The sequence below is a fragment of the Etheostoma spectabile genome, chromosome 3, assembly GCF_008692095.1.
Source record: "Etheostoma spectabile isolate EspeVRDwgs_2016 chromosome 3, UIUC_Espe_1.0, whole genome shotgun sequence".
NCBI lineage: Eukaryota > Metazoa > Chordata > Actinopteri > Perciformes > Percidae > Etheostoma > Etheostoma spectabile.
The window spans coordinates 7,092,941-7,120,867 of record NC_045735.1 but is presented as its reverse complement, the minus strand read 5'-3'; the positions used below and the strand labels follow the sequence as shown (position 1 = coordinate 7,120,867).

Genomic DNA, 27,927 nt, shown 5'->3' with positions numbered 1-27,927 from the left:
AGCAGAGAGATTCCTCTCCCTAATCCTCTAGACACACGCTTGGTCTGGCTGCCTACTGGCTCAGAGAGAGATAGACAGAGGCAGGTGGAGGACGCAAACGGAGAGAGAGAAAGAGAAACCAAGTAGGGAGGATAAAACAAGATGAAGGGAAGAGAGGAAAGGAGAGCTGCCGCGCTGACAGATACGGAGAGAGGAGAGTGAGGACGAGGAGGACTGGAGAAACCAGGGACGGCTTCAAGCAAAGTAAAGGAGACGGAGGAGGTGTGCAATGCTTTAGTCCAGCGCAGCCGGAACCAAACCAGGAGAGAAGGAGAGAAGCAACAGAGAGAAGTGGGGGGGGGGGATCCATCAAAGAAAATAGCTGGCAGAGAGGACCGAGAAAGAAGAGACAAAGGGAGAAAGAAATGAAGAGGATGGACAAGAAGAGAACAAGCAGAGACACAGATCCCTGGTTATTCAGGCTCACATGAGTGTATGGACCTGAGAGTTACTACAAGATGCTGTCCAAGAAGCAGTGTGTGAGGGCAGAGTGATGGATGTCTGTTTGCACAAACTACGGCTGCTCCTTGAAACTCAGTAGAAGTAGATGAGTTCTAGTGTGTCTGTGTGCATGACCAGGTGTGTGTGTCAGTGTGAGAACATATGACAGACCAGATGTTTTAGGAGGTAAACAGGGTCAGGTGCTACCAGAGGAGGGACACAAGGAGGAAAGTGGAAAGAGAATCGTATGGACGAAGAATTAAACACACACAGACACACAAACGCACACACACACACACACACACATAGACACCAATGAAAGTGTGTGTACAGCTAGTACATAGACGGGCTTCAGTCCAACCATCTCAGGTGCAGTTAAGGCTGTGTGTGTTTGTGTGTGCATGTTTGTGTGTTTTCGGAGAGCCCCTAAAAAAAAAAGAAAGTCAGCAACAAAAGGTGCCACTGAGCTTCTTCAAGGTTGCTTTTGATTCCTTTTTTTTACACCAAACAAGCCACCTGAAACCACTCCCTACCTCATCTCAACCCATACAAGTGGACTTGAAGACTCATAAAAAGGGACTTTAACACCAGCTCTGGTGCTCTGCTGACTGGGAACCCCCACCTGATTTCCTGTGCCAGTGGATGCCACCTAACTCCAACCATGGGAGAATGGACCATCCTGGAGCGCCTTTTGGAGGCCGCCGTGCAGCAGCACTCTACTATGATCGGAAGGTGGGTTCTTGTCAGAGTGTCATTGCTATCATGTGTCTTCATGTTTCTACTGTATGTCTATGCACATGTATGGTATATATAAATACAAGCATGCCAACGCATGCAGAATATAAATCCTTCCATGCTCTCAGTCTTTAATCCTTCTGAGTGACATGATGGGAGGAGGTGACCAGGAGGGACGCTATGAGCCAACACAGAGGCGTTGGACATCAGAGGATCCAGAGCAGTGTGAGGACATCTCCCAATGAATGTCGGCAATACCTTCAATGTGCTCATTTACTTTCTACTGTACCTCTCCGTGCTGATGTTGTCACTTTTTTTTTTAACATGAAGTCTGCTTCAGAAGCCGGCCCCGTTACACTTGCCTCTTTTCAGCTTTCCCACACTAGTCACCAGCGCAAGGTCAAGACTGTTATGATTTATGCATCGTTCTACATGCCGAGATGTCTTGTATTTTAGTTTGAATATCTCATCCCTGTCAGCGAGAGAATCAGCAATTATTGATGAGTGTTTCAGCCACAGAGGCACATCAACTCTGTAGATGGTATTAAACATGATTTTACATCTAGTAAAGGACATATTCCTGAGTTTGGGGTTTTCTTGGGACATCTGCGCTGAACTTGTGGTTCAGCGCAAGTTCAATAGAATCAGTAGTTCATTAAATTAGCAGTTTAAACCAATCCCCTGAAGCTATTTCTCACTCTGGCAATTGGTACTATTGAATTATTAGCCAGTTTATAAAATGATGTGGAGAAAAATTCTTTTTTGGCAGACTATGACTCTTCTGCTGAGTGTGAAGCTCTGAGTGTGAATTTTGTGGGGTTATAAAACTGTGATCTGAGATTCTGAGAGCAGTCTGTCGGTGGAATGGTGAGTTGGAGTTGTTTTCTTTGGTGTTATGATGAATGATTGGTCAGCATTTGCTTCCTTTCGCTCATGAGACACTGGAAGAGTGTTGTCGCTCATCGACCGGACTAGTCATCCTGGCTGCAGGGTCTCAGTGAGAGCGAGAAAGAGAAGAGACACAAAGAGAGAGTTGTTAAGGAAGAAGAAACATGAAATACCCAAAGGAAATCAAGGAAAAGAGAAAAATAATGCATGGTTGCAAAGTAGAGCGGTTGCAATATAGATATGGTTGCACAGAGGAGATGAGCGGAATACACAGTGTGAGTGTGAGTTGTGTGAGACAGGAAGTAGATGACAGAAAAAAAAGTAAAAAGGCAGAGTGAAGAAGAGTAGCGGTTATTCACAGACAGGCGAGCAGACACATGGCCTCAGTCTGCAGGGTATTGGTAGGAAGCCAAGAGGACTGTCTCATCACGAGATGGTGCTGCATGCCATGACCTAAGCGGGGCAACCAGGACACCCGGCAGCAAAAAGCCTCAGAGCATTTTCGCACAGTTTATATCCAGACAGTTAAAATGTTCAGATGATGGGAGGATCTAAATCCTTTTCAAAATAGCAAAATTTACACATAAGATTTCCAGTAGTCCTGTACAGTTTCACTAGAATTTGTTTAAGCTCAATGCATTTTTCATTTCCACAACCACTTACTATACAGCAATACATCCTTTATACTGTTGTATTGCATTATTTTAATTTTTTTCCAAAAGTCTGTATTCAAAAGCTAAAAAGCTGCATATATTTGAAAATATAAAACAGATTTTATGTGTACAAGAAGTTCAGAGATCAGGATTTTATCAATAGTGTCTCTTCAGCTAGGTTTGCAGTGGTTTGCTGAGGGTACTTGAGCAGGGTGGATGCTCATTGTCGAGTGGCATGAGCTCAGGTTGACATGATGGAGGTAGTGATAGCTGTAGAGTCTTAGTCTTTTTGTCTTATCGAAGTCAGTGCATAACATATAACAGACATTTTAAGTAGCTAAAAAGGTGATGTTTTCGGTTCATTTTGTTCGTTTGTCAGCAAAATTTGGGAAAAACTGCTTGCCCACTTTCTATAAAAATTGGTGGAAGGGTGCAGCATGGGCAAAGGAAGAACCCATTGTATTTTGGAGCAGATCTGAATCACGCGGCAGATGCATAAATTATTTTTCAATTTAGTCGACGTTGCAAGATAGGACATGGCCTTGGTCGAGGTCTGTGCTCTCCGAGTGCCCTTCTAGCTACTGTTAGTAGTTATAGTATGTCTGCTGCAAGTGAAACCCTTTGTGTATTCAATGTTATTTCCACAGCTGTAAACTGACATTCAAATTGGCCAACTGATTGAGTATAGTCTTTTGCCTTGCGAAAGTCTTACTGACTCTACTAATTGATTTATTTTTATGGTTTCCATTGTAAATAGTTTTTTATTGGATGTTAGCTTCACAACACATCCCCATGCACTGGTATTTATTGGAAATCTAATGGGTAATTGCTTCTTGGACATATTTAACATTTCACCAACTTGTCTAGTTACAAAGGGAGAATGTCATTTATTTATTTCTTAAAGGTTGTTAATCGTAAGCACACCTAATCACTTTTGCTATCACCAATAATATGAAAAGAACCAGCTGACAATTTTTAGCTTTAGTTTCTGTGTGACAGCCTGTATGTTCTCACAGTAAAGTGCATTCCCTGCTACTGGCTTTTCTACAGCTCAAAATCATCTAATCTGGGACACCACTGCTGACATGAATTTTTATAAACGCACACTAATACTCCCTCAATCCTGAAAGCTATTGGTTCCTACGCTGCAATTTTAGACATGTGATTGGTTGGCGCAGGGGACGTCCTGCCAAAGAAAGTGTTGGACAGGTTACTGTCCCTGGGGCAATACCAGCGTGTGTTCTCATGGGCCCACCATGATAACAGCCTGCAGGCCTGAGTGTATTCGTCATACATGAGTCACACACACATTAGGAAGAATGTAACATTTGTTTGTGTAAGATTACATTATAACGGCTCTGGAGATTCCCTTCTGCTGTCAGGGTTTGTGTGTGCATAAATACTCAGACTGTAAAATGTGAGCTTCGGTTTACTTTGTGGACAGATCACATGTGCTCGGGCGGGTTTTGGTCCTGTCTGTAAGTGTGTGTTTGTGTATTCACCTGCTACCTGTGATTAATTCCTGCCATTACGGGCAGCGGGGAAGATGTAAATCGACTTGGACCATCTGATGGACTGTGGGACCCCAGCGACTGTTGGTACACAGCCTCTGAGGAGAAACCGTGATGTAGCTCTCTCAACGTAACTACTGTAAACACATCACTCATGCTGTTTCTTTGGTCCTACAGTTTCATATGTGAGCTGCCATTGGTCAGAGTGGGATTGCTAACCATGCAGGTGCATCCTCCCAACACCCTGATATTGATTTCCAATAATGAGATAGGAATTGATTGGTAGAAGACAGGGCACTTCATGAAACTTTAGTTTAATTAGTCTTTAGGCCTGTCCATTTGCAATACAACTGGAATGCTAAGTGAGTGATTAAAACTGTAAGTACCTCATTGACTTTTTTGCCTGTTAAAATAAACAATGGTAGAAATTAGCGTACCAAATATTGATTTTGGCATTGCCTTTCTCGGCAGGAGAGCTGTGGTTAAACACCCCGATGACAGATAAAAGTTAAGGGGGCTCTTCAGAACCAGTGTTACTACTTACAATGCTGAGTGAGCACCATAAACTGGGTCACTCTCAAATTGAATTTATTTTCCCTCTCCATTTATTTTTTAAGCGTCCGGTTAGGAGCTACTGCCAGCCACTGCTGTGGTTTAGGTGTACGTGATGGCTGTGACTGTTCATTCAAAACAACGGATGTGATAGACAGATGGTTCACCCAATCTCTTGCCAGACATTTTTGGAAAGTGCCTGCCCCATAGTTTCCAATGATGGGTTCTCAGATGGTCCTGTGTAACAAACCATCTGACACATCAAGTTACTTGGCATGCCCCCCCCCCCCCCCCCCCCCCCCCCCCCCCCCCCCCCACCCTTTCAGACAGCAGACCTAACACAGATGCTAAGCAATGTACTGCTGAGGACAGGGAGAGCAGCAAAACGTATTTTAGCAACATAAAAAAGGTCAACATAAAAAACTCAATGTCAGTTAAATTGTATGCTATGTTTAGAATATTTTCACCGGTTACCTTGCTGTCACACGGCCTTTTCCAACAGGAAACTAAGGCTGTTATCTATTCTCTCTTTAAAGCAGATGGATGCAACCAGATGGGTGAAATTACTGTTTTTGTCAAAAGAGTCTGGTGGCTTTGAAGAGAGCATAGATGGATTAAATGGATTCAGTTCCCTGTCAGAGAGGGCTGTCTGATGGCAAGGTAAAATGATGAAAATATTTTAAATATAACGTTAACTGATTTTAGATGTCAAAAATCCAATTTGCTGCTGCCCCTTCCCCAGCAGTGGTTTTGCTTCTGTACTGGAACTCCTGCCTGCTTCTCCAAAGCTGGGTGGTGCTGGCCGCCATCTACTGCAGGTAATACACTGACTATGGAGAAGTTACTCATACATCCTCACTTCAACAAATCTGAACCCTCCCTTAATGTTGTTGCACTCAGTTAGATACACAAATAGCATCGGAAGATGTAGAGAGTTAACCCCTTCACTTGTTGCAATGTCTATTTTGGAAAGTTCAGATGCATCCCTCTCTGATTACACTGTGGGAAACTCAGGCCTTAAAACTGATTTAAAGCATGTGCATCATGATATACAGTCCATGCAGCTGTAGTTCATTTGGGGCACTAGAATCCCTGAAGAGATAGTTGAAGATTTTGTTGTATCTCAGCATGCATTTGCACATGTGCACTTCACAGGAGGTGATCAAGAGTGTGTGTGTAGGTGTGCTTCTGCAGGAGCTCTTCTTGACATAGGCCAGCTCACTCAGCATGACTCCCCAGCACAGCTCCCCTGAGTCAAATAAGTTTTGTCACTCAGGAGCCGTCAGCTTATTCGTCTAGGAAAGCATGTACGTGCGTGTTTGTGTGTATGCCACATGCACTCTTTCAGCACAGCACAAGTGAAAACGAAAACCAACATTTAATTGTGAGCAGCGTGTATACGCGACCCAGGGTGCCTGGTTGTTGACAGGTTACAGCTCTGTCGTCACATGACCTTTAGATCATTGTGCTTTTATTTAGTGAATCCATGTGGAGCGCTCACAACCCCCCACATAGGTGATAGATGTTTTTTTTTGTATGGCCTCGCTTGCGGCAGATTCCCCTGAGAGATTGTTAAAAAGAGACACTTACAGAAGGCCAAGTGAGACCTGCGACATTTAGTCTCTCCGTCGCTCCCTGTCCTTGCTTTCACACTTCTTCCATAAGAAACCTGTTATTAAAGTGACCTTGCGTCCATTGGGAGATTGTAAATTATATGAATGCGAGGTAGACATAATTCCTGCTGTATCTCAGACTTTTAAAACAAGCATACAGCATCCACCTATCAATGAAACCTCAATTTATGGACATCATCCGGTGAAATACCTACAATGTCAAAGATAAGTTTATTATAGAAGATGCTCCTCAAGTGTGCATTGGAGTTCATTTCAGCACTGATAGTGGGATGGATCTAGTCTAGTTTTGCTGCTAGAGATACAAACATCTTGTAAATGAATCCTGGGAGCTGCTCTGTAGCTGCCGACAGCCTTTAATGACTGGAGTACTACAACAGGCCTCCACAGGGACTTTTGTTGCTGGGGGAGAAAGTGAGAGCTACTGCATATAATTATGAAGCTTGTGTTCTCATTTCTTTCTGCTTACACCTCATATACACATTCCCCCAATCCTCTCTCTGGTTCTCAGCTGATAATTCTCCTTCCGTTGATCCCCACAATCCACACCAGCTAAGGTCAGGGTTGATGCGGTGTAATCAACTCCTATTGCATGGGTGTGTTCATGAGACAATTTTAGAGATAAACCTCCATCTTCATCTTCTTTTAACACCAGTCTTACATAAATTTTGACAACTATGTAGTGCAATGTGTATCGTGACACACATGGAGAGAAACACATGCATATAGAGAAACTCAGGCGAGACCTAACAGGAATACAACAACGTGGATGGTCATGGAGACGCAAGAGGGAAGGGGTCCAAGTTCAGACAGATTTCACTTAGCAGGGCCTCGGGGAGAAACTGTCTCTGGCAGGGTGACTCAGGACGGCTTACCGTTTTAGCATTGGCACCTGACTAACTGGACAGAGCAGGCCAGTGTTACTGTGATACTGGAGGGTTAGTTTAACCTGGACATTACCTCACACACACAAACAGGAGGGAAACCCTGCAAAAACAGCCACCTGAACCAGTTTTCTAGTCCTATTTTCATTTATGAAATATGTTTTCCTTTTAAAGCATCAGTATAGAATTGGAACAGAGACCTCTGAATGATTTGGCAACTTAAATTACACTTTTGGTTTGATTAATTTTTTTGGCTTTACGTTTATGCAAAAGTTTAATGGAGTGGAAATGGAGTTCGATGTTCGATCCAGTTTGAAACACCTCACGGCTCATACAGTGATCAGATCTGACATCCAAGGAGTGAAAATCATCTGCCAAGATCTACAGTAAGCTGTCAGAAAATCAATACGTGAACATGCAACAGTGCTGTGATGAATTATTTATCTCAAGCAATTTACACGTCTCTTCAAGAGGATTTTCACACCCTGTTGACATGAGCTGAATGAAAGTTAGGCATAATAGTCAGAGTAAATAAGCTGGTTGTTGGGTGGTACGTAGTCTCATATTGCCAGACCTTCCTCCACAGTGCTCCGGAGGAGGGTCGGGCGAGTCCACACAGCATTCCGGGATACTGTGTGCTCTGGTTTATTGGCATTTCTTTAAACCAATCACAATCATCTTGGGCAGGGCTAAGCCGTGTACTAAGAAACAGCACTGCTGCTGCTTTGGACTAAGGGAGGAAGTCGGAGAACCTGGTTAAGGGTTAAGGTTACAAAAAACCAACAGTGACACAGGGAGAACATGCAACATGCATATTCCACACAGAAGGGCCCAAGATGGGGCGGCCTCTAGCTCACCCAGTAAGAGCGTGACCCCCATATAGGCTGAATCCTGCAGCGACCAGGGTTTGAATCCGACCTGTGGCCCTTTGCTACGTGTCATCCCCCATCTCTCTCCCCCCTTTCCTGTCTGTCCACTGTCACTCTGAAATAAAGGGGAAGGGTCCAAGATGGCCAGTGGATTTTACCCAGGGACCACCCGTGCCACCTTTATCATAAAGTTGTCAGTTCTTATAAAGCCTAACAAGGCAGGTGATAGTGTGACCATGAATTCTTAACGGTGTAGTGTAGTCACTGTGCTGCAGGTAATACGGTTTCTCTTTGAATGAATCTTCATCAACACCAACATGACAAGGACAGTAATATACCCAACTTCATTCTTGGTTTTCACATTATACTATTGTTACCCCTGTCAAAGGTTACTATTGCAGTCACAAATATCACCCTAAAACAGTGGTCAATAGGAATCAAACGTACTTTGAAGCAAGGAGACATGAATAAGTAATATAAATGGCACACATAATAATATTATTATTATTATTATTAATAATAATAATAATAATAATAATAATAATAATCTTTGAATCATCTTAGAAACATACATTAGATACCAGTGGAGCAAAATCTCCTGAAGTGCTATGGCAGAAGTTCTTGTGTAAATGAATGCTAACAAAACACACAGTGAGACTGTGGTTAAAATATCGGACTCTTATGCAGTCAGACATAAACAAAACTACATACAATATTTGGGATGAAATTAAAACAAATAGCCATTTTTGATCTTTGAACGCTAAAGCTTTTGCAGTTTTGTCTATTTGTGTGATCTTGAGGCTGTGAAATCATTGTCTTATTTATAAAATCTTCTTTTGCTACTCAACAGCATTTCTATGTAGGCATCGTAAAAGTTGACGTTCTTCTTTAGTTTGATTGATCATCATGTTTGTCTACTGATGTTCTGATAAAGCCTGCACATCTCCATGCATGGCTCTCTCTTTCTCTGTCTCCCTCTCTATCCCTCTTTTTCACTCTAACTCCTCACTTTATCTCACTTGATCTCGCTGTTTGAAGAGGAAAAAAACGCTCTTCTTCCAATGATTCATCCTCCTATCCCCACGCGCTCCAACTCCCATTATCGGCTGCATTTTCACACTTTATTGTGGTCTCTAATGAAACAAGCTGAGGGTGTAAGAGTTACTTAGACTGCAGTATGTTCATCTCTTTGAGCGTGTTTGAGTGTGTGTTTGTGACGACTGTTCCTCAGAGGCAGTATCAGCTTGTGCACAGTGTGATTGACTCAACATGAATAAGAAATCGTGAGTGCACACAGTCACACCTTGCTAAAGCACACACCATCTCTGCCAGGACCAACACTTTACGAAGAGACATCTGATTCACTGCCCCCTCGCACACACACACACACACACACACACAAATTCTTAACCAGATGGTCATCCAAATATACAAATATGTGCGTAAGCAAACTTGCAGTGGGATTTATATTTAGTCATTACTTGGGTGGAAACGCTTTCTCACACTCACTCATACATACTGCCAAAGCTGGCAGACCCCTTATCTTTATATGGAACCAGATAGTATGACAATGCAGTCTCTCTCTCTCTCACACACACACACACACACACACACACACACACACACACACACACACACACACATACACACCATGATCCCAGTAGAATGTTCTTCAATTAAGCAGTGAAGTGAGAGGTGAGAGTGTTTGACTCTGCAATATGTTTCATTCACACCGTCTCTTAGCCAATTATGAACAAGCTACTTGGTAGACAAACAGATAAATTTAGCCTTCGCAAGAATGGCAACAGCTTGCAGGACTGGTACGGTTGGCAGCTGTTTACTGGAGGAAGCTGTATCGAACACAGACATCTGTGTCAGATAATGATGCTTCATCCTGTCAAATCAGATAGACACTAATACAATAATACTATTCACTTCCACAGTTAGTGTTTAGCACTTTAAGTACTTATCTCATCTATATTGGCTTAAAAGGTATATTTGAAAGTTGTCGGTGTTAATACAATTATTCATTGAACCGTAAAGTGAGATTGTTGCTAACTGTTGTTTCTATGATCAAAAATGAAAGTAATGAAACTACTCAAGTAAAGAACAAGGACCTCTAAATTGTACAGTAAATGTACTTAGTTCCATTCCACTACTGCCCACTCTGGATATGAGAGTTGTTTATGCAAAATGTAATCTGCGAAATTTACAGTCGTACATATTTCTCCATTGGAACCACTGTGATCAAAAACACTGTAAAAAAAAGAAAAGGTGTAAGAGTATTTTTGTCGATTGAGTGTGCTTGGGATGTTCCCTGCACAGCCATGTGCTGTCTACTTGTGTGTCATGGAGGCTCCCTGCATGTGCCAGAGCAGCTGATTTGGGTTGGGGCTTGGCACGGGAGAGTCGTGGTGGGTGGGGGATTTGGCATGAATGCTGCGGCCCTAACTCGGGATTGTCTAAAACCCAGCGTTTTAATCTGGATTACGCCCATCATTTCTCTCTCTCCTTCTCCCTCTCTTTCTGTATTTCCCTCCATTGACCCCCCTCCCTCCCCTTCTCCTTTCTCACCCACGCATTCTCTATATTCCTCTCTCCTGCTGCTCTTTCTCCTGCTCATGCCTCACCCCTCCATCACAACCTAACCAACCCAAAACCAATGCTCTGCATACTGGCTGGTCTGTTGCTATGGTGACCACTAGTGTCACTTCTTTTCATTCCTGCCAATGATCTGTTCTGAATGATCAGAGTAGATTTTAGAAAGTCTATTTTTAATGTCTGTGCTCCAATTTAACTCTTACTTGTATTGCCGTGTCTGTTGCCAAGGTAACTGCCACAGTTATTATTGTCATGGAGATCCTTGTGTACTCCGCACTTAGCCTATGTACTAGTGCACTGGTAGGAAAACGGAATACACTTAACCTTTCTCTGGATCAATCTATTCTTTATTAGTGATGAAAACTACAAACAACATATCCTTTCATAGTCATTAGTCAAATGTATAACGGGAATGTATCATTTAATTTTACGGATTGGTAAAACTACACAAAAATGCCCAACTGGATGTTTGCATGTATGTGTGTCTGTGTGTGTGACACACATACACTATGTGCGTGATAATTATTGTTTGCCTCTGTAAGGCTATGATTTTCAATTTATCTTCAGAGCCAGAGTCAGTTCATGTTCATTGACACACTCCTTGAATATCTGTGTGTGTATTTGTGTATGTGTGTACATGTGTGTGTGTAAGAGAGAGAGGAAGAGGAGAATAGATGGATAGATAAGTAAAATTATTAGAATGTGCTATTGTTAGACTTCCATTTTACAAGCTTAGAGATCTAGGATTACACAGACTACAATAAAAAGAGTACTGTCACCAACCAACTTATTATTGCAACAGAAATGTACTGTACAGTGTACTACAGAGCATGGATAATTTTCTTTCTTTTTTTTCATTTCATATATTTATTGTACAGGAAAGTTAGAAAAAGTAACATTACATTACAATATAAAAACGGGCCTGACTCAGTTTAAAAACTGGTTTTCAGCAGGTTCCTGTTCTGCAGAAACACAAAACATGGTTACAGCACGTCAGGACAAACATTAATACAAAACATCGATATAGAGAAATAGATTTCGACAAATGAAATCCACAATACAGTTACATAAGGACAAAGACATTTATACAAAACATCAGCAGGGCTGAACAAATACGGTCAGTGCAAACAAGGCTAGGACAATACATAAACAAATTAGATAAGATAAATAGATTGCTGTATATCTATACATGTGTGTTCTTGTGAGGCAAATAATAATTAAAGGTAAAGGACTGTTCACTTTTTATTAAAGGGGCTACTGGAGATGTTTTGGGGTCTTTAATCAAAATAGACTTAACCCTCCCTTCACTAGGAATACATTTTTCCATGACCCACCAAAATGATTAGGAAGAAAAGCATGACTACTAATGATGCTTTTTGTAGTGGTTTGTACTTGGCAAAAGTGCTTTGCATATTACTCTTTGAACATTCTGGTTCAGTCTGTCACTGAAATAAAAATAACCTCTAAAGCCACCTGCTAGGAGTTCAAAGGCCCCCAAGCTAAACAATGGTCAAATCGTTATTACTAGTTGGTGTGATATAAATTCATATCAACCTATCCTGAGAGGATGGCAAAACATCTGACACAATCGGCTTTGTGACGCACCGCAACAGCTGGAAGAAAGACTGTGTCTCTGATTAAAATGTGTATCTGTGTGTGCATGGAGAAATGTCTTTAGGAATGTTGTTCGCTGATTCTCTGTATTGTGTGTTAATCTGTGCATATTTTTGTTATATTGATTTTAGCATTTGAGTGAGTTTCTGTGTGTGTTAGTGTGTGTATACTGTTTGTGTGTTGGATGGCCATGCTGGATAAAGGTCTGTCAGCAGGGGAGAGTGCAGCCCGCTCACTCACTCCTTCTGTCACTGGCCTGAAGCACCGGAACATCCCTTCTGCCTTTGTGTATGTGTGCGTGTGTGTGTGTGTCTCTCTGAGGTTTCCAGTGTAAGGTTGTATACAGCTTGGTGCCAGGTGACCCGCCGTGAACTATGAGCTATTGATAAACCTTGGCAAAAGAACAGAGACCGAGAGAGAGAGAGAGAGAGAGAGAGAGAGAGAGAGAGAGACCGTGTCCATCCATATTTGATGTGAGAGGATTAGATTTGTCAAGCTGCTGGTATATATATTAATTTTTTTATTTACCTTTATTTATCTAGTTAAGTCGATTGAGAACAATTTCTCATTTGCGATGATGACCTGTCACATGTTTTTCTGGCCACTGAGCAGCTCCACTGGAGGGGTTGGGGTTAAGGGCCTTGCTCAAGGGAAAAGCGGTGGTAATGAAGGAGGGGACATTTAAGTGCTATCAATTTTCCCATCTAACTGTTGGAACAAAAAATTAACTTGTATTTCTCAAACTGTTTAACTGTTCTTGTTTGAGCAAATAACTGAAGACTATTGCTTTCCTAGTGAGGTCAGTCATGTATTATCTTTAGGCCTTAAAGCAAAGCATGTTTTGTATGTTGTAATTTTATTACTTACGCTCTGCACTAGGATGCTTACTAGCTAGGTGTTTACAGCTATTAGGATATGATTAAAAAGGTCAGGAGCTAAAACATAATAGGCCATTTAAAGTAGCATATTATACTCACCTGGAGGACCAACAATTTCTGTCCAGTGCCTCTTCCACTTCTCTATTTAGAACATCTATGTAGAGATGGGTGAATTAATTAATTAAGTGTGATGTAAAAGTCAGTTTAAGTGAGTGTTTTTGCTTGAACTTGAATTTGGCAATCCTGCTTAATTGACTTACATTAAATTATTAGCATTTGCTACAACGTTTTACGTAGCGCGTCTGGCTCACATTGCCATCCCAATCCTATCCTTCTGAAGGCGACTGGCATGATTAGATGTGCTGACCTCTGAAAAAGGGGGAATTGCTCACTTCATCGAATGGCATTTGGTGTGTAGCCACAGTGAGATGCTCGGTTCCAGTCCTCTGACTTGGAGTGAAATTGAAGTACAAGCTAAGATTATCAGGCCAAGTGAGCTGCAGCATGCAAATCAGAGGTTGTGAAACAGAAGACACAAAATGGGAAACTGATTGGTGAATCTTTCAGTGACAGGAACTGGGGGTAAATTAAAGAGAGAAGCAGGATTTAGATAGAGATAAATAATAGTAGTAACAGAGCTGCGGCATGCATGGAAGCGTAGTAAGGGGGGAAGGGAGCTGTGCAGAGAAAAGCCAGAGCCGGACAGTGAAGGAACATGTATTGATGGAGGCTAAAGGTTGGGCTCTGAAAAGGATTAGCGGGTCAGCCAACATAGGACTTGTTTACAGTGTTGTCCGGAGCAGCTAACACACTCCTTAGCCTGCAGAGACAAAGCTAAGAGCTTTTCTATTATCCTTGTCTCTCAAATCTGATATTTAACATTTCAAAAACATTTTTTTTTTTAGCTAATTTCATGTTGTAAAGGGCTTATTGCACGGGTAGAACCTGATCTCAAATGCTAGTCTTCAAAACAAACTGTAGGGTTTTTGACAAAAACAAATAAAAAACATTTTACATAGCCTAGCAATATGCATTAAAAATTACCAATACGTTGCAACCGACATAGCTCTTGCACACTTAGATTGTGTCACACTAATCAGTGGAGTGTGGTTCTCTATCAAGGCGCAAGCCTATGGGTCAAAAACAAGTGATACATAATCAAAAGAAGGGAGAAAGAAGCTATTTTGAGAACTAGAATTACAATGACTATGCATCCATATTTAAAATGGTTCCAGTGTCTCATTCTGAAAATAACCTATTTTTAACAGCTTTCTTTCTTTATTGCTTTTGAACAACAGTAGAGTTTATTTTCTCTCAAAGGGGGCCTATTCTGGTTTTCTTTACGGCATTGTCTTTTAAGTAACTTCCATACAGTAGCATAATTTGGTTTGTTTGGCTGGCATCGTTTGTTATGAACTTTTTTTCAGGCTTTTACATAAATTTTAGAAGCGTCAAGCTCTTTGAGGCACCCATGCCACACTCTTACTGGTGCAACAAATCTGCAGAAACATGCTGTTCATTAGTTGACTTCCAGTCGGCACACTTCTCGCTCTCTGCATTTCCTTCGTTTTCTGCCCCTCGCCTGTTGCCATGGTAACCAGCAGATGGGAGTTGAATGGAGGGGAGATTGAAGGGAGGGAAGGAGGAGAGATGAGAGGAATCAAAAAGGGGGGGTTGTGTCGGGTTTCTGGGTAAAGGAACCACAACTGCTCTTCCTCCACCCTTCTCTTTCTCCTCCCCCTTCTTTTGATCTCCACTGCCACATCTTCCAATCTCGCCAAAAACCTTACGTTTCTTATCAATCCCTGGCCAATTATCTCATGTCCTTTGCCTCCTTATCCTCATCATCCTGCCACAGTTTACCTCTGCTGTCATCTCCCTTGTCCACAATTCCTGAATTTTGTGCGTGTTTTACTCCATCTTATATCCCACTATTTTCCCTATTTCTCTCACATCTTAATAAAAAAAACCATACTACGCACTTTGAGGTGGACACGATACCCAAAAGTGCCTCACAACAAGTGTGTACATTTTTCATATGCTTTGCTTCACTAAGCCCTAAAACGACTGAGCTACACACAACTCCCACCTCACCTCTGCTCTATTTTTATGCTGCTCATCCTCTCCACTTGCCATGTAAACCGCATGAAAGGTTTCATTAAAAGAGGATTAAACATAAAGGAAGATCTTCATTAATATCAAGGCAGCGGCATTGTAAATGGCATTTGAATTTCTCTGGAAGTTGTATTATGCAGACTAGTGGAGCAGCAACACCGTGTGTGTGTGTGTGTGTGTGTGTGTGTACTGTGCATGTATGCATGCATACGTGGAGAGGCCAGATGGAACTAGATTTCCTCAGCCAGATTATTCACATTACTGTACACTGTTTAATTTTGAAAATAACTGCATGTCTGTAATGAGAGCTTTGACTATGAAAAACACCCCTTCAGTGCAAAATATCCACCGTCAGATATGGAGGAGGAAAAAGACAGTGGGTTGGAGAACTACATGAGGAGCTTGAGGAGATTAGGCATTTTAGGGTTGTGTGCATTATGTTTTTGCATAAACACACATATTAGTACACAACAAACAGTGTCCGCTGTGATTTGTGTTGTAAGATATGTGCTTATATGTCAGCCATGTGAATGTTTAAAGCACATGTATACAATGTATGGCTGAGCTGATTATTATTTTCATTATTGGTTATTTTTGTCTGCTATTTTAGGTGAATCAATGAAACTCAAAAAACAAAATTTGAGAAAATACTTTTTTTTAAATCCCATCAAATATCTGAGAGCCCAAGGGGACTTCTTCAAGTTGCTTGTTTTGTCTAACCGGCAGTCCAAAGTATTAATTTAACAATGAAATCAAACACAAGGTGCAGCTTTAATGAAAACTCAACATTGTTATCAATGATTTTTATTCTTCTGTTGATTTACAAATAACTAAATCAATTCAACAGTAACACAAATGTGTTGTAAATGTAAATTTCCTCAAGAGTGTGAGTGTGCAGAGACAATTAGAGAGTGTATTTTACAGACTTTAGTGTGGTGTCTTCCATTTTAGTGGGAAGGCACCAACAATTCATATGCCTCCTCTGGCTGTTCACAGGGCAAGGAGAATCTTTATAGAAAACTACAGACACAATCTGGAGATTATTGCTGACAGAGAGGGGGTCACAGAGAGAGATAGAGAGGGCCACAGGAGTGCAAATGAATGAAAGAAAAAAGATGCTCTAGAAAGGAGAGAAAAAACAGGTTGGGGTTGCTGTTTGGCATTTGATAATCTAAAGCTATTCGATGGCATTAACAAAAAAAAAAAACCTAATGCAAGAATCCTCCCTTGGTCCAGTCACAGATTACAGCAGTGGGTTTGCGTGTGGAAGCTATTATATAATTCATTCTCTATGATGAGATTTTCCTCCAGTGCTGGTTTTCCTTTCTCGCACTCTGTCCCAGCACTGGCAGGTTTCTCTTTTAATTTACACTGGGTTTTTTGGTGACTTCATAATCTTTTTATCCCTGTCTGGAACTAATTCATCTGAAACAGCAATTTTATGTCTTCTTTCAGTACTCAAATGTGAAACAGTCTCCACTGCACTTGGATTGGGTTTTGTTGCATTGATATGAGTGCAAGCGGGCATGTTTGTGGCCATACAGAATACATGTGCTCGTGTTTGTGTGCACATGTATGCCCATTTAGAGCAATACTCTCCCACTCTGGTATTGTGTATTCTCTGCTCACTAAGCTTCTTAATGGAGTCACTACAAGGGCAGAAGGGTTTTCATTTTTTTTGCATTTATTTTTATCTCTCTCTCTCTCTCCCTTTTGCCCTACCCCTCCGCATGCCAGCTGGTCACAGGTGAGCAGATTGGCATTAAGTCCTTTATTTTTTTATTTTGGAGGTCATCAGTGATGATCTGACGTTTTGATGAGAGGTAAATGTGAACAGCTCGCAGTCAGACTCTGGAAAGGATTACGCTGCCCTTCGACTCCACATCTGCGCCACGCAAGACTGGCAAAGCCACTGTGCGATTGGTAGATTACCCTTTACACAGTCAAATGCCATCTATTGATTATCTGGCAACGTCTAAGTTGCAATGGTGTTGGCCTCCCCCTGGATCCATTGTACTATCACAATGGTGTCCACATAAACAGATATTCTAATTGAGTTTGAATAGATAAATCTATACTGTGCACAAATAGTACTCTTTCTATGAAATGCAGTGGCTCAGCCTGAGGTAAATTCATGTGACAGCTACTATCTCTTGTTGATTCTATCTCATAAATCCAGACTTATCTTGAGGGGGAATTGCAGATGAAATGGAGGAAAGAGGTTAAGATGGGATTAGAAATGGAAAGCTGTCTACTGAGGCTGTTGTCAAAAGAGAAAAGGTGTGAGAAATGTCCTTGTGTAAATGTTGATTGAGCAAGCATGTGTAAGCGTGTAAGCGTGGGGGACTGAGACTAAACTGATGTCTTTGACGTGTTCAGATTGCTACATCACATGTTACTACAGTATCAAACTAAACATTGTCTATTGCAATCTTTATCCAGCCACTAATCTACTGTCACTGATTTCTCTGTAAAAGCCCTCAAGATCCTGTGATGTATCTGCCCTATGAGACAATGTTGCCAGCGACTATAATCCCTTTCAGACATGAAATCTGCAACAATGTTGAATCATCTGTTAAAATAATGGTATTCTGTCTTTTACACATACTGCATTTGTTGCATGCTTTTGCTGGCAGAATACACAGAATATCTCAGTCATTTACATCTGAAAATGGGTACTTTTCAGACGGCAATATGTAAAATTGGTGTACAGTTATGATTGGCCATTGACGCGGAACAGACGCTGACAGTGTGTTTGCTGTGAAGCATTATCTCTTTAAATTTAAATGATCTGTGTTATGCACCACAGGGGCATCACAGTAGATTGACATGTTCTTGCTCCTCCTGCAGCATACTGTACTGCCCCTCAACACTACCTCCAATGCCATTTTTACATGTCACGATCTGTTGACTTGTATGCACTAGCATCAAAACCTATAAATCCACGATACATGTAATGAGGTCAGGATCTGATAGGCTACAGTAATGGCTTGTACTACGGGTTCATTTGAAGTAATGACAGCAATTTATCATACCATTATTTATGGGATTATCATTAATATAAATGGTGGTGATTAGTGACAGTTGATCTTACAGTATGCAGAACTCACATCTGTGGAATTGAGCTACAAGGCAGCAAATCAATCAACAGATTAACAACAATGTCCAGGGCTGTCTGCAGTCTGCAGCCTTGTTCCAGACTTTAGTCACAGACTACAGTGTGAGGCAGCCAACAGACTCGCACAGAAGGCAAAAGGCAAAAAGCCTGCTATCTAAAGTGCTTGCTTGGTCTCAGATCTGAAAAATAAATGAGGGGTGAGTAAAATAAGAAAAGAACAAAGAGAGGGATGTTTGCAAGAAAGGAAAAAGAACAGATGGAAGGAATAGAAACCTGTAGTCCATCTACTGTTTGTCCAACATCATGAAGCACACAGACACACTGAGTGTACAGATATGACAAGTCAGTGCATTTAAGCATACTACATGCTTAAATAGACACACATAAACATGCAACAATAATCTCTCTTTTGCACCCCACCAGAAATAGCATCTAATCTGCAAATAAGGGTCACCTCAGCGCAGAGTTGTAGTGAAGTCACCGATTGTCGAGTCCGAGTCAAGGCTCAAATCCCCAGTGCTCGAGGGCGAGTCCATGTCTGAGTCACCAAAGAAGAGTCTGAGTCGGGTCACCATTACTTGAGTTTGAGTCCAAGTTGAGTCACGAGTCTAGAGAATAGCGACTCAAGATGGACTCCATCGCTGCCTCATCCTCTCACTTGTTGCTAGGGCAGTGAAAGCAGAGATCCGCTAATTTAGAGATTACTCCATATGATTGTGTGTGTGTGTGTGTGTGTGTGTGTGTGTGTGTGTGTGTGGGGGTGTGTGTGGTGTGTGTGTGTGTGTGTGTGTGTGTTTAGAAACTGATCACTGCTCCAATTTAAGGGAGTTAATTTGAGGTTGCCATGGTAAATGGCCCTAATGATGCAGAAGATACTAAAATTAGATTTAGTCACAACTCTTTTTACCTGTAAACACATGACAAAAACACACACCCACACTGCACACACAAACACAACACACACACACACACACACACACACCACAAACACCACACACACACACACACACAAACAAATTGTGTCTTGAATCACAGATAACAAGCTGTGAGTTATGAGCACTGACGACCATTTACATTTACCATTTACGCTGGCTGATAAATAACATTTGGAGGACTCTTCTTCTCTGGTTATCACAATGAGGAACAGTGACTTAACAGTGACACAATGTCCTTTTCTATAATTGGTACAGTTTTTTTCCTTCTTTTTTCTCTGCCTCTGCCCTTTCTCTCTCACTTCTCTTTTCTAATTAAGGAGTTCAAAGTCCTTTGTGAAACTCCCTGCTGGGATTTCAATTTCAAATCCCTTGCCTCAATCTTGATTCTGACTTTTTTTAATTCATACTTTGTATCCTTTATCAGATTTCTTCTGTGTCCTTCCCACTTCTCTTGTCCTTTTATGTACAGTTTTAAGTGCTTTTACCTTTTTATATTACTGTAGTTTCTCCATAGAATATCTACAGTTTTACCTTTCTCATAAATAGTCAATTGTTTGAAAGGTTTGATAAGTCATTAAACACTAGATGACAAAGGTAATGCTGCTTATACACCTATTATTAAAGGACCACACATACTAGTGCTAGCATTACAGCAGAATTCATCCGTGCATCTTTGATAAAGCAGCTAACGGGCCAGCATTGTCAGTCACAATAGCTCTGTGAGCTGGTTCCACTGTACTGTCACTTTTACAGTTTCCATTTTAAATGAAGGTGTCATCAGGCCTTTTAACAACTATTAATAGTGCTTTAACACAAATATATTTTTAACACTGTATATTGTCTTATTGTCTATTTTTACTCTTTTAAAACTGAATATCCTAAGGGCTTGATTGAAAATCCTGCTTTCTCACACTGTCCTTTCATGCTCAGCACATCTTTAGAACCATTTCTGGGAAGGATATCTAAGGACATCTCATCCTTCCTGACACAGTAAATCACTAAGTCTCCGGCTATTAACCCCATTTATCTCTCTCTTTCTCCTTTAGGATCCTGCTAACAGTAGTGGTGATATTCCGTATCCTCATCGTGGCAATCGTTGGGGAGACAGTGTACGAGGACGAGCAGACCATGTTCATCTGCAACACTCTGCAGCCTGGCTGCAACCAGGCCTGCTACGACAAGGCCTTCCCCATTTCCCACATCCGCTACTGGGTTTTCCAGATCATACTGGTGTGCACGCCCAGCCTCTGCTTCATCACCTACTCCGTCCACCAGTCAGCCAAGCAGAAAGACCGGCGCTACTCCTTTCTCTATCCCATAATGGAGAGGGACTACGGGGGAAGGGACGGGACACGAAAGCTCCGCAACATTAATGGAATTCTAGTTCAACATGGTGGTGATGGCGGAGGAGGGAAGGAAGAACCTGACTGCTTGGAGGTGAAGGAGATCCCCAATGCCCCGCGGGGCCTCACCCACGGGAAGAGCTCCAAGGTTCGCCGGCAAGAAGGGATCTCCCGCTTTTACATTATACAGGTGGTGTTCAGAAATGCACTGGAGATTGGCTTCTTGGCGGGCCAATACTTCCTTTACGGCTTTAGTGTACCTGGGATTTTTGAGTGTGACCGCTACCCATGTTTGAAGGAGGTAGAGTGCTACGTGTCCCGCCCCACAGAAAAAACGGTTTTTCTGGTGTTCATGTTTGCGGTGAGTGGCATCTGTGTAGTGCTCAACCTGGCCGAGCTCAACCATCTGGGCTGGCGTAAGATCAAGGCTGCCATCAGGGGCGTCCAAGCCCGCAGGAAGTCGATCTGTGAGATAAGGAAGAAGGACATGGCGCATCTGTCCCAGCCGCCAAACCTGGGACGCACGCAGTCCAGCGAATCAGCCTACGTCTGATGATGATGATGATAATGAAGAGAGGAAAAGGAGAAGTGGGGTGAATGGGCAAGAGAGAGAGAATGAATAATTATGATTTTAATTTAATGAAGATGGGATGGAGATTACCCCTCCTCTGTGATGATGTGAATGAAACAGAATGTAAAAAGACCAAATCTCTGGCTCTACGACTTTGAGAGTCATCAAGGAGGAGGGGAAGAAGAAATAAAGGCGTAGAGGGAGGATAAGAGAGGACAAAAAGTATATTCTGCGAATGAACATGATGAACACAATTTGGTCTCATGGGGAGATATTCCAACTGCCATTTTGTACTTTTGTCTTCTTTTTTTAAACTACTTAAATGTTCTCCTCCGCCCCTCATTTCTTTTAAAGTGGGAAATTAAATCCTCAAGGGGCTGGAGAGGGAAGGACTAGAGATGAGAAGACGAGAGAAAGGGAGAAGAGAACAGATGAGAGTCTGTTTTGTGTTCTTTGGGGATATTGGAAGATGACGGCGGTGTTTAATATTGCATCCCATGGTGCTTTTCTTCTGGACTGTGTCAGCCTCAGTGAAAAAGGGGAGCACTAGATAGGGGATGGGACAGCAGCAACATCATTAAAAGAGGAACGGAAGAACTGTCGAAGCCACGACGGATACTCGAAAATGAAGGCGAGTTTGAGAGAGACAGAGACAGAAACAGGGGGAGGGCAGGGGGGTTATACCTGCGGAGGAGGGAAGACACTTTTTCTATTGCTTCCTCTGCTTGCTGGAGACTCAGGGTAGACCGAAGCAAAGAGAGAAAAAGCTGCCTCTGATCAGTGTCAGCCTCGCCTCTGTTGGAACATCATCAGGATCCAAAGCCAAGAGAAAAAGACTGACGATGTTTATGTTTTGTCTCTTGGCAAAAGATGAATTCAACACAAACACAGCGCGTACCATAAACACTTTTTTTCCCTCTCCCCGATCTCTCACACTCTCTGCTCCACAGTTGGCAGCTATATAGACCCCAGGGGCTTCTGATGACATTAATGACTCTTGCTGCTCTCATTCTGCGTAAACGTTGGAGAGGAACTTATGAACAAATGGACAAACACGCGTGTAAACGTCACTCTCTCCTAAAGCACAAACCAAACTTCCAGCATTCCAGTGTGCTGGGAGACAAAGGAGAGGAAGAGGAGAGGCAGAGAGAGGAGAGGAGATAAAAGGAACAGGAGCTTGTAAAGAATGGGAAGAGATCACTTTATTTCAACTTTAAACAAATTTTATAAAATATATCACCATGAGTTTTGATTTTTTTTTTCAAAGAAAGCGATGGTGCCATCCTTGAGAGATTTAATTATTGTTGAAAAGTTATAGAATATATCATATTATTTATCCATTTAGAATATATCCAAATAGATTTATTTATCTGCGTGCGGGTTGGTTGGGACATCATGTTGATGTTTATTTCAAATGTATAAACTGTCTGTTTTTTTTTCATTTATGTTTAGTTTAAAGCATTTCTTACTGATGGAACAGATTCATGGCATGTACAGGGTGGGAAGGGACACATTTGTGAACTTTATTTTGAAAAGTATTGAGGCTGTGCAGCTGATTTTTTACGTGCAACTGTTTAGGAAATCTTCATAGCAATTGCAACTTAATTGCATTCAAAATGTAGAACAATGCGCCTTTTCCAAAATCAGCTGCATGGCTTCGGGCAATTAAGGCCTGTGAGCCATTTGAAAAAGGCATGTTTACATGACGCAATGTTTCGTGAATGATCAAGCTGTGTAGCCGATGAGTAGTAACTCAGTAGGGAAAGTTGTGTTTTTGAATCTCAGTGGTTTTCATTTTGCATTTCTTTCCTGACTGAAATTTCAGCATGCATGCCTTGTAAGAGAAAAGAAGGACTAGAAGAAAAAGACTACGATGACAGAAAGTGTTGCACCTTGATTAATCCAGACGAGTGGGAGAGTGGCAGACTGATGGAACTCATTTTGCGTCATCAGCATCTAGGCAGTGTTGATCGGACACAGTACATCATAGACAAGTGCATCATTTAAAACAGGGTGCTTTCACAGTGCTGGCCTGTGAAACCAGACATAGGGACAGTTTAGTGGACTACATGTGGTGTCTTTAAAAAAGAATATCTGATGATTTAACTGACATGACACTGTTCTGTTCCTCAAAGCAGATCATGGCACAACTTTATCTTTTTAAATCAGTTCATGTTCATTGATTCTATTGCAGTGACAAAGATATTAGAGTGTTTAGGTACAGTGATTTTATTCATTATCAGCTAACTGTAACTAACTCTAGCTTACTCTAGCAGATCATTGGTCTAAGCTTTAGCCCTGGCATTGAGGATCTCATCTACCATAGCAATCTGAATGGCCTTATGCAGCTCAACACTGCAATAGCTTAACACTGCCACACATGTGGGTTTGACTTTTACAGGGGGCCACACATGCACCACTGCTTCTCTCTCAAAGCATTTTATTATTTATTGTTATTATTATTCCAAACTGAAGCTGCAGTATCCTACATTATTTTGTTTCCTTTTAAACTTCTGCCACTAGATTGCAGCAATAATTGTTGAAAATGTGAAGAACATTTCCTTGTAAAAAGCAGTGTATAACTTTCTGTTGTATCAAGTTTCCTTCAATTTGCCTTATCTGCTTGTGCTTTTATTAGCCATCTCCCACATTTCCCACAATGCCTTTGGATAACTCCTTAGTCATTTTGCTGTAGGTAAATAAAAGGAAAATTTGTTGCATCAGCACCATTTATAACCTCTAATGCAGCCCCCAAGTACAGAGGAAATTTTTAGTCAGCTAGGTGATTTTACATCCTCTTAACATCAACATCAGATTTTACCAATTCTCTACACAGATGTAAAATGTTTATTTTCTCTGTCGTTTGTAGTTTTTTTTTTAGGAAGAAACATATGTGTCATCAAATAACATTGGAGCTCTGGAAATACGCACCATAAACACACGTAAGCCTGAGCCACTGGAGGTCTTTGAGCAACAGAAACAGCTGACATAGCAAAAGAAATCCCCCCAACTCTCTGTTTCTCCATTCACCCCCACTGTCATAATCTCTGTGATTCTTACAGGTGATTATCTCCAGATTTAGGCTCCTCTGAGGATCTCTGTGGGGCTCAATGGGATCGGTGCAGTCTACTTTATGCACTAGGAGGGACAAATGCACTGAAAAGGCATCCCGGAATGCCTAAGAATAAAGGTTGAGTCATGGCTTCCCTCAGTTACTGACAGTGTGTGCTTCTGTTGAAGGCTTAAACGCTGACCTTGAGCTTAAAGACCAAGCCGACGTCCTGTACAACATGCAGCTCCTGCTGGACGGTCACTGCGCACTACAGCACTGATCTAATCTCAACAGAGCACAGGTCAATGCTGGTATGAGGCCTATTTTCTGTGACTGGTAGATACACACATGCTGAACATACATTCATTCTAAAAAAAAGGATGCATGTGAGAACAGTAGTTTGAGTTCTGTTTCTGTTGTTATGTCTGGTTTCAGTAACATTTATTCACACAATGCTTGAGGACGTTGAGGGACATAAATGTTTCCTAGTTGTCTTTGGTTTACATTTACCCAGCACTGATTGTGTCTCACAATCACTGCAGTTGGTGTATTAATTACTTCTGAGAGTAAATCAGGCCCAAGTTCTTCCAACAGTCCACTACTCTCCACAGTCTACTTTTCTATTTGTCAATGTGAAATGAATTATGCAACTTTTCTTTTCTCATTTGCTTCTCTTTTTGACTTGTGTGGATTTTTTGTGCAGTGACATATCAAAAAAGAAAGATGGTTTTTTTTCTATGTAAAGGAACAAAAAGTTATTGTTTTTTCAATGTGTAAACACAAGGGTAGAATGTTGAAATATAAGACTAGCTGAAAAATATGTTATATTTCCTCCCTTGCCAAAGTTATATGCAAAATTTAATTCATTTTCAAAGATTTTTTTAACTGCATGTGCAATGGCTAGACTGAGCATGTTTCAATGTTTTCTTCAGCAGAGTTTTGTCCAAACTATGAAGCAAAGCTATTACGTCTTGATGCCAAGTGTGTATATTAATTAACCAGTTCTTAAGACGGTACAGAGCCAGGCAGACAATACCAACTCAGTGATGTTTAAACTTCCGATAACATTTTATCAGTCTCAGTTTCAACTCCCAAAAGGTTTTTGAAAAGCACTACGCACATCAAATCTTCTACTTTAAGAAATTTGCACATGAATATAACACCTTTATAATCTGTTGTAGAATATGATTTACAAGCAAATTCAAAGTCAAATGATCTACTGTAAAACACAGGGTAAACAGGAATATGAACAAGCAGGTTAAAGACTGGCACCATGAGGTGTCAGGCGCCATAACATTCCAAGGTTAAGTTCCCAGCACAATGTGTAATTAACCTGCAATCTACAGCCTCTTGATGTGTTAAATACGATTCAATCCTCAGTGAAGCGCCACACGGACACTTTCTTGCGGGAACAGTACACTGACAGCTGACTCAGGAAAGAGAAAAATTCTGATCTTTTACACCAATCTTTTCTAGTACACAGGATGTTTTTACATTAACACACAGGAACGCTTTTGGAGAAGTGGTATCACAACATGTCAGCATACCTTCCATTGACACCTTACCCTGTACTGTCAAGCCCACCCAAGAAAATTGTCTTCAAACCTGATTATCTACGGTGCTATTGAGGTTGGACGTTTTACCAAAAACATGAATTCAGCTACATTCCCTTGTCTTCAGCACACTACTGCCCCACATATCACAGGTCCTGTAGCAATCCAAGGTTACCTTAAAAATCAATCTGTTCCTCTTTGACTGTTACTACCAAACAGGCATGCCCTCAAAAGCCTAGAGCAGGTAATTATCATTTGCATGAAACTTTCCACTAACTTTCTTCTGCAGAACCGTAGCAAACAATTTGATTCCTCAGGAATGCAGCATGTAATTGAGCTGCTTCATTCATTAACACAGAGCTTACTGAACTATTACATTACAAATAGAGATTAACTTACTGTAGTCACATGTAGCCAATCCTGCGGGCTGGTTAGTGGCCCTTGAGCAGGTTATGGAAGCACCCATTTTATTCATTTAAGGGCTTCTTACTTATTATAAACTAAAAAGCCATAGTTTAACAAAAAAAGAAAAGATTTCAAACTTGAGTCAGCACATTACTTTGAAAAAGTATGTTATTCACTCATGGGCCAAGATTAATCACATTTTTAGTCAATTAGGTCAATTTTGCATTTAAATTGAAAATTAGACATCTTGTTTCAAAAGAAAAGCTTTTAATTGTGTTTAATTGAATTAGATACATTTAAGTTACAAAGCTCCTTTTATCCAGATGTTAATTTTTCATTTTAGAAATAAAATGCTTCCTCCTCCCCCCTCCAGCCCTATATGATACTGGTGCTGCTGCACTGTGGGCTAGATTATAACCATTTCAGGGTTCAGAGATGGACCTCTCAATCTCTCTCTAATCTGTCATGATATTAATCGTGATTACTTCATCTAATTACACTGAGTGGCAGATACAGGCAGAGTGGGATTTAAACAACCATCCGGATTTGATTAAATATAGCCCCTGCACATCTCTCTCATCTGGCTTTAACCAGCTCTGCAACCACCTACTGGCAGCAGCGGTTGTGCATGTGAGATTATGACCTGAGATAGCTCTAGTTTGTCTCTGAAATTCAGTAATTTCAAGATTTATAGAGTTTTAATTAGAAAAGGGGGATCATATACAAGTAGGACAGAGCAAGAACCCTTCATCTTTTCAATTCTCCAAGACCAGCACCTCATAAGTTCAGACCAAGTCACCTTTATGTGAACTGTGTGAGAAGCTCTATGTTACAATGAGAGAGATGAACCCTGAATAGGACCATGTCTGGTGGGTGGGGGAGCATTGTGAAGTTTAGCCAATATTTGGCATCCTACAGTCGTAATCAATACAAGGGATTATATTTTAGGGATCAGAAAGGGAAAATTGTTAAATATGTTAGCCCTAGAAACTTGACATTCTTCCGCTTAGCTTCTACTGTGACATCTGTACGGATATGAAAGCATGGACTAAAAACAGAAACATAAAACAGACATTCAAACACACACACGCTTTGTAATCTAAAATACTGTTGTTTCCGACTGCAGATTTGATGGTGTACCTGATGGACCTTCGTTGAAGGTTCACTGTATATTTCTGACTGGTGTACTGTATGTAAAGACTGAATAAAACCTTGAATGTTACATAAAGCCTGAACTAGCCTCGTGCCTGCTGATTTATGACCTGTAAGTGTGTGTATTATGTGTGTGTGTGGATGTGTTGTTTCCTGTACTGTAATGTAATGTGAGTGTATGTAGAAAAGCATGAGTGTGAGGATATTTGAGCACGTGGGAGTGATGGGATTTAATAAAGAAAATATCTTCTGTGGAGTGAGGGAAACCAAACAAAGGTGGCTACAATTCATTGATACACTGTAGGTCTAATGATATTTGCAGAGAGCTGCGTGCAGCCCAACTGGTTGGTGTAATGCCATTTTTGAACTCAATAGGTAACTCTGAAA

At 41.2% G+C, this 27,927-nt stretch overlaps 1 protein-coding gene across 1 annotated transcript; it reads left to right on the top strand.

Annotated features, from left to right (window-relative positions):
* gjd1b (gap junction protein delta 1b) lies at window positions 1-27,623 on the top strand. The gene is made up of 2 exons (XM_032509609.1): window positions 1-1,212; window positions 20,511-27,623. The coding sequence occupies exons 1-2, from the start codon at window positions 1,142-1,144 to the stop codon at window positions 21,358-21,360; spliced, it is 921 nt and encodes a 306-aa protein (XP_032365500.1). The 5' UTR covers window positions 1-1,141; the 3' UTR covers window positions 21,361-27,623.
* The last annotated feature ends 304 nt before the right edge of the window (window positions 27,624-27,927 follow it).

Bases quoted from the DNA above. Each gene is read 5' to 3' on its own strand.
- gjd1b (XM_032509609.1), top strand. From the start codon at position 1,142: ATGGGAGAATGGACCATCCTGGAGCGCCTTTTGGAGGCCGCCGTGCAG. The intron at 1,213-20,510 runs GTGGGTTCTTGT...TTTCTCCTTTAG, and splicing joins CACTCTACTATGATCGGAAG to GATCCTGCTAACAGTAGTGG.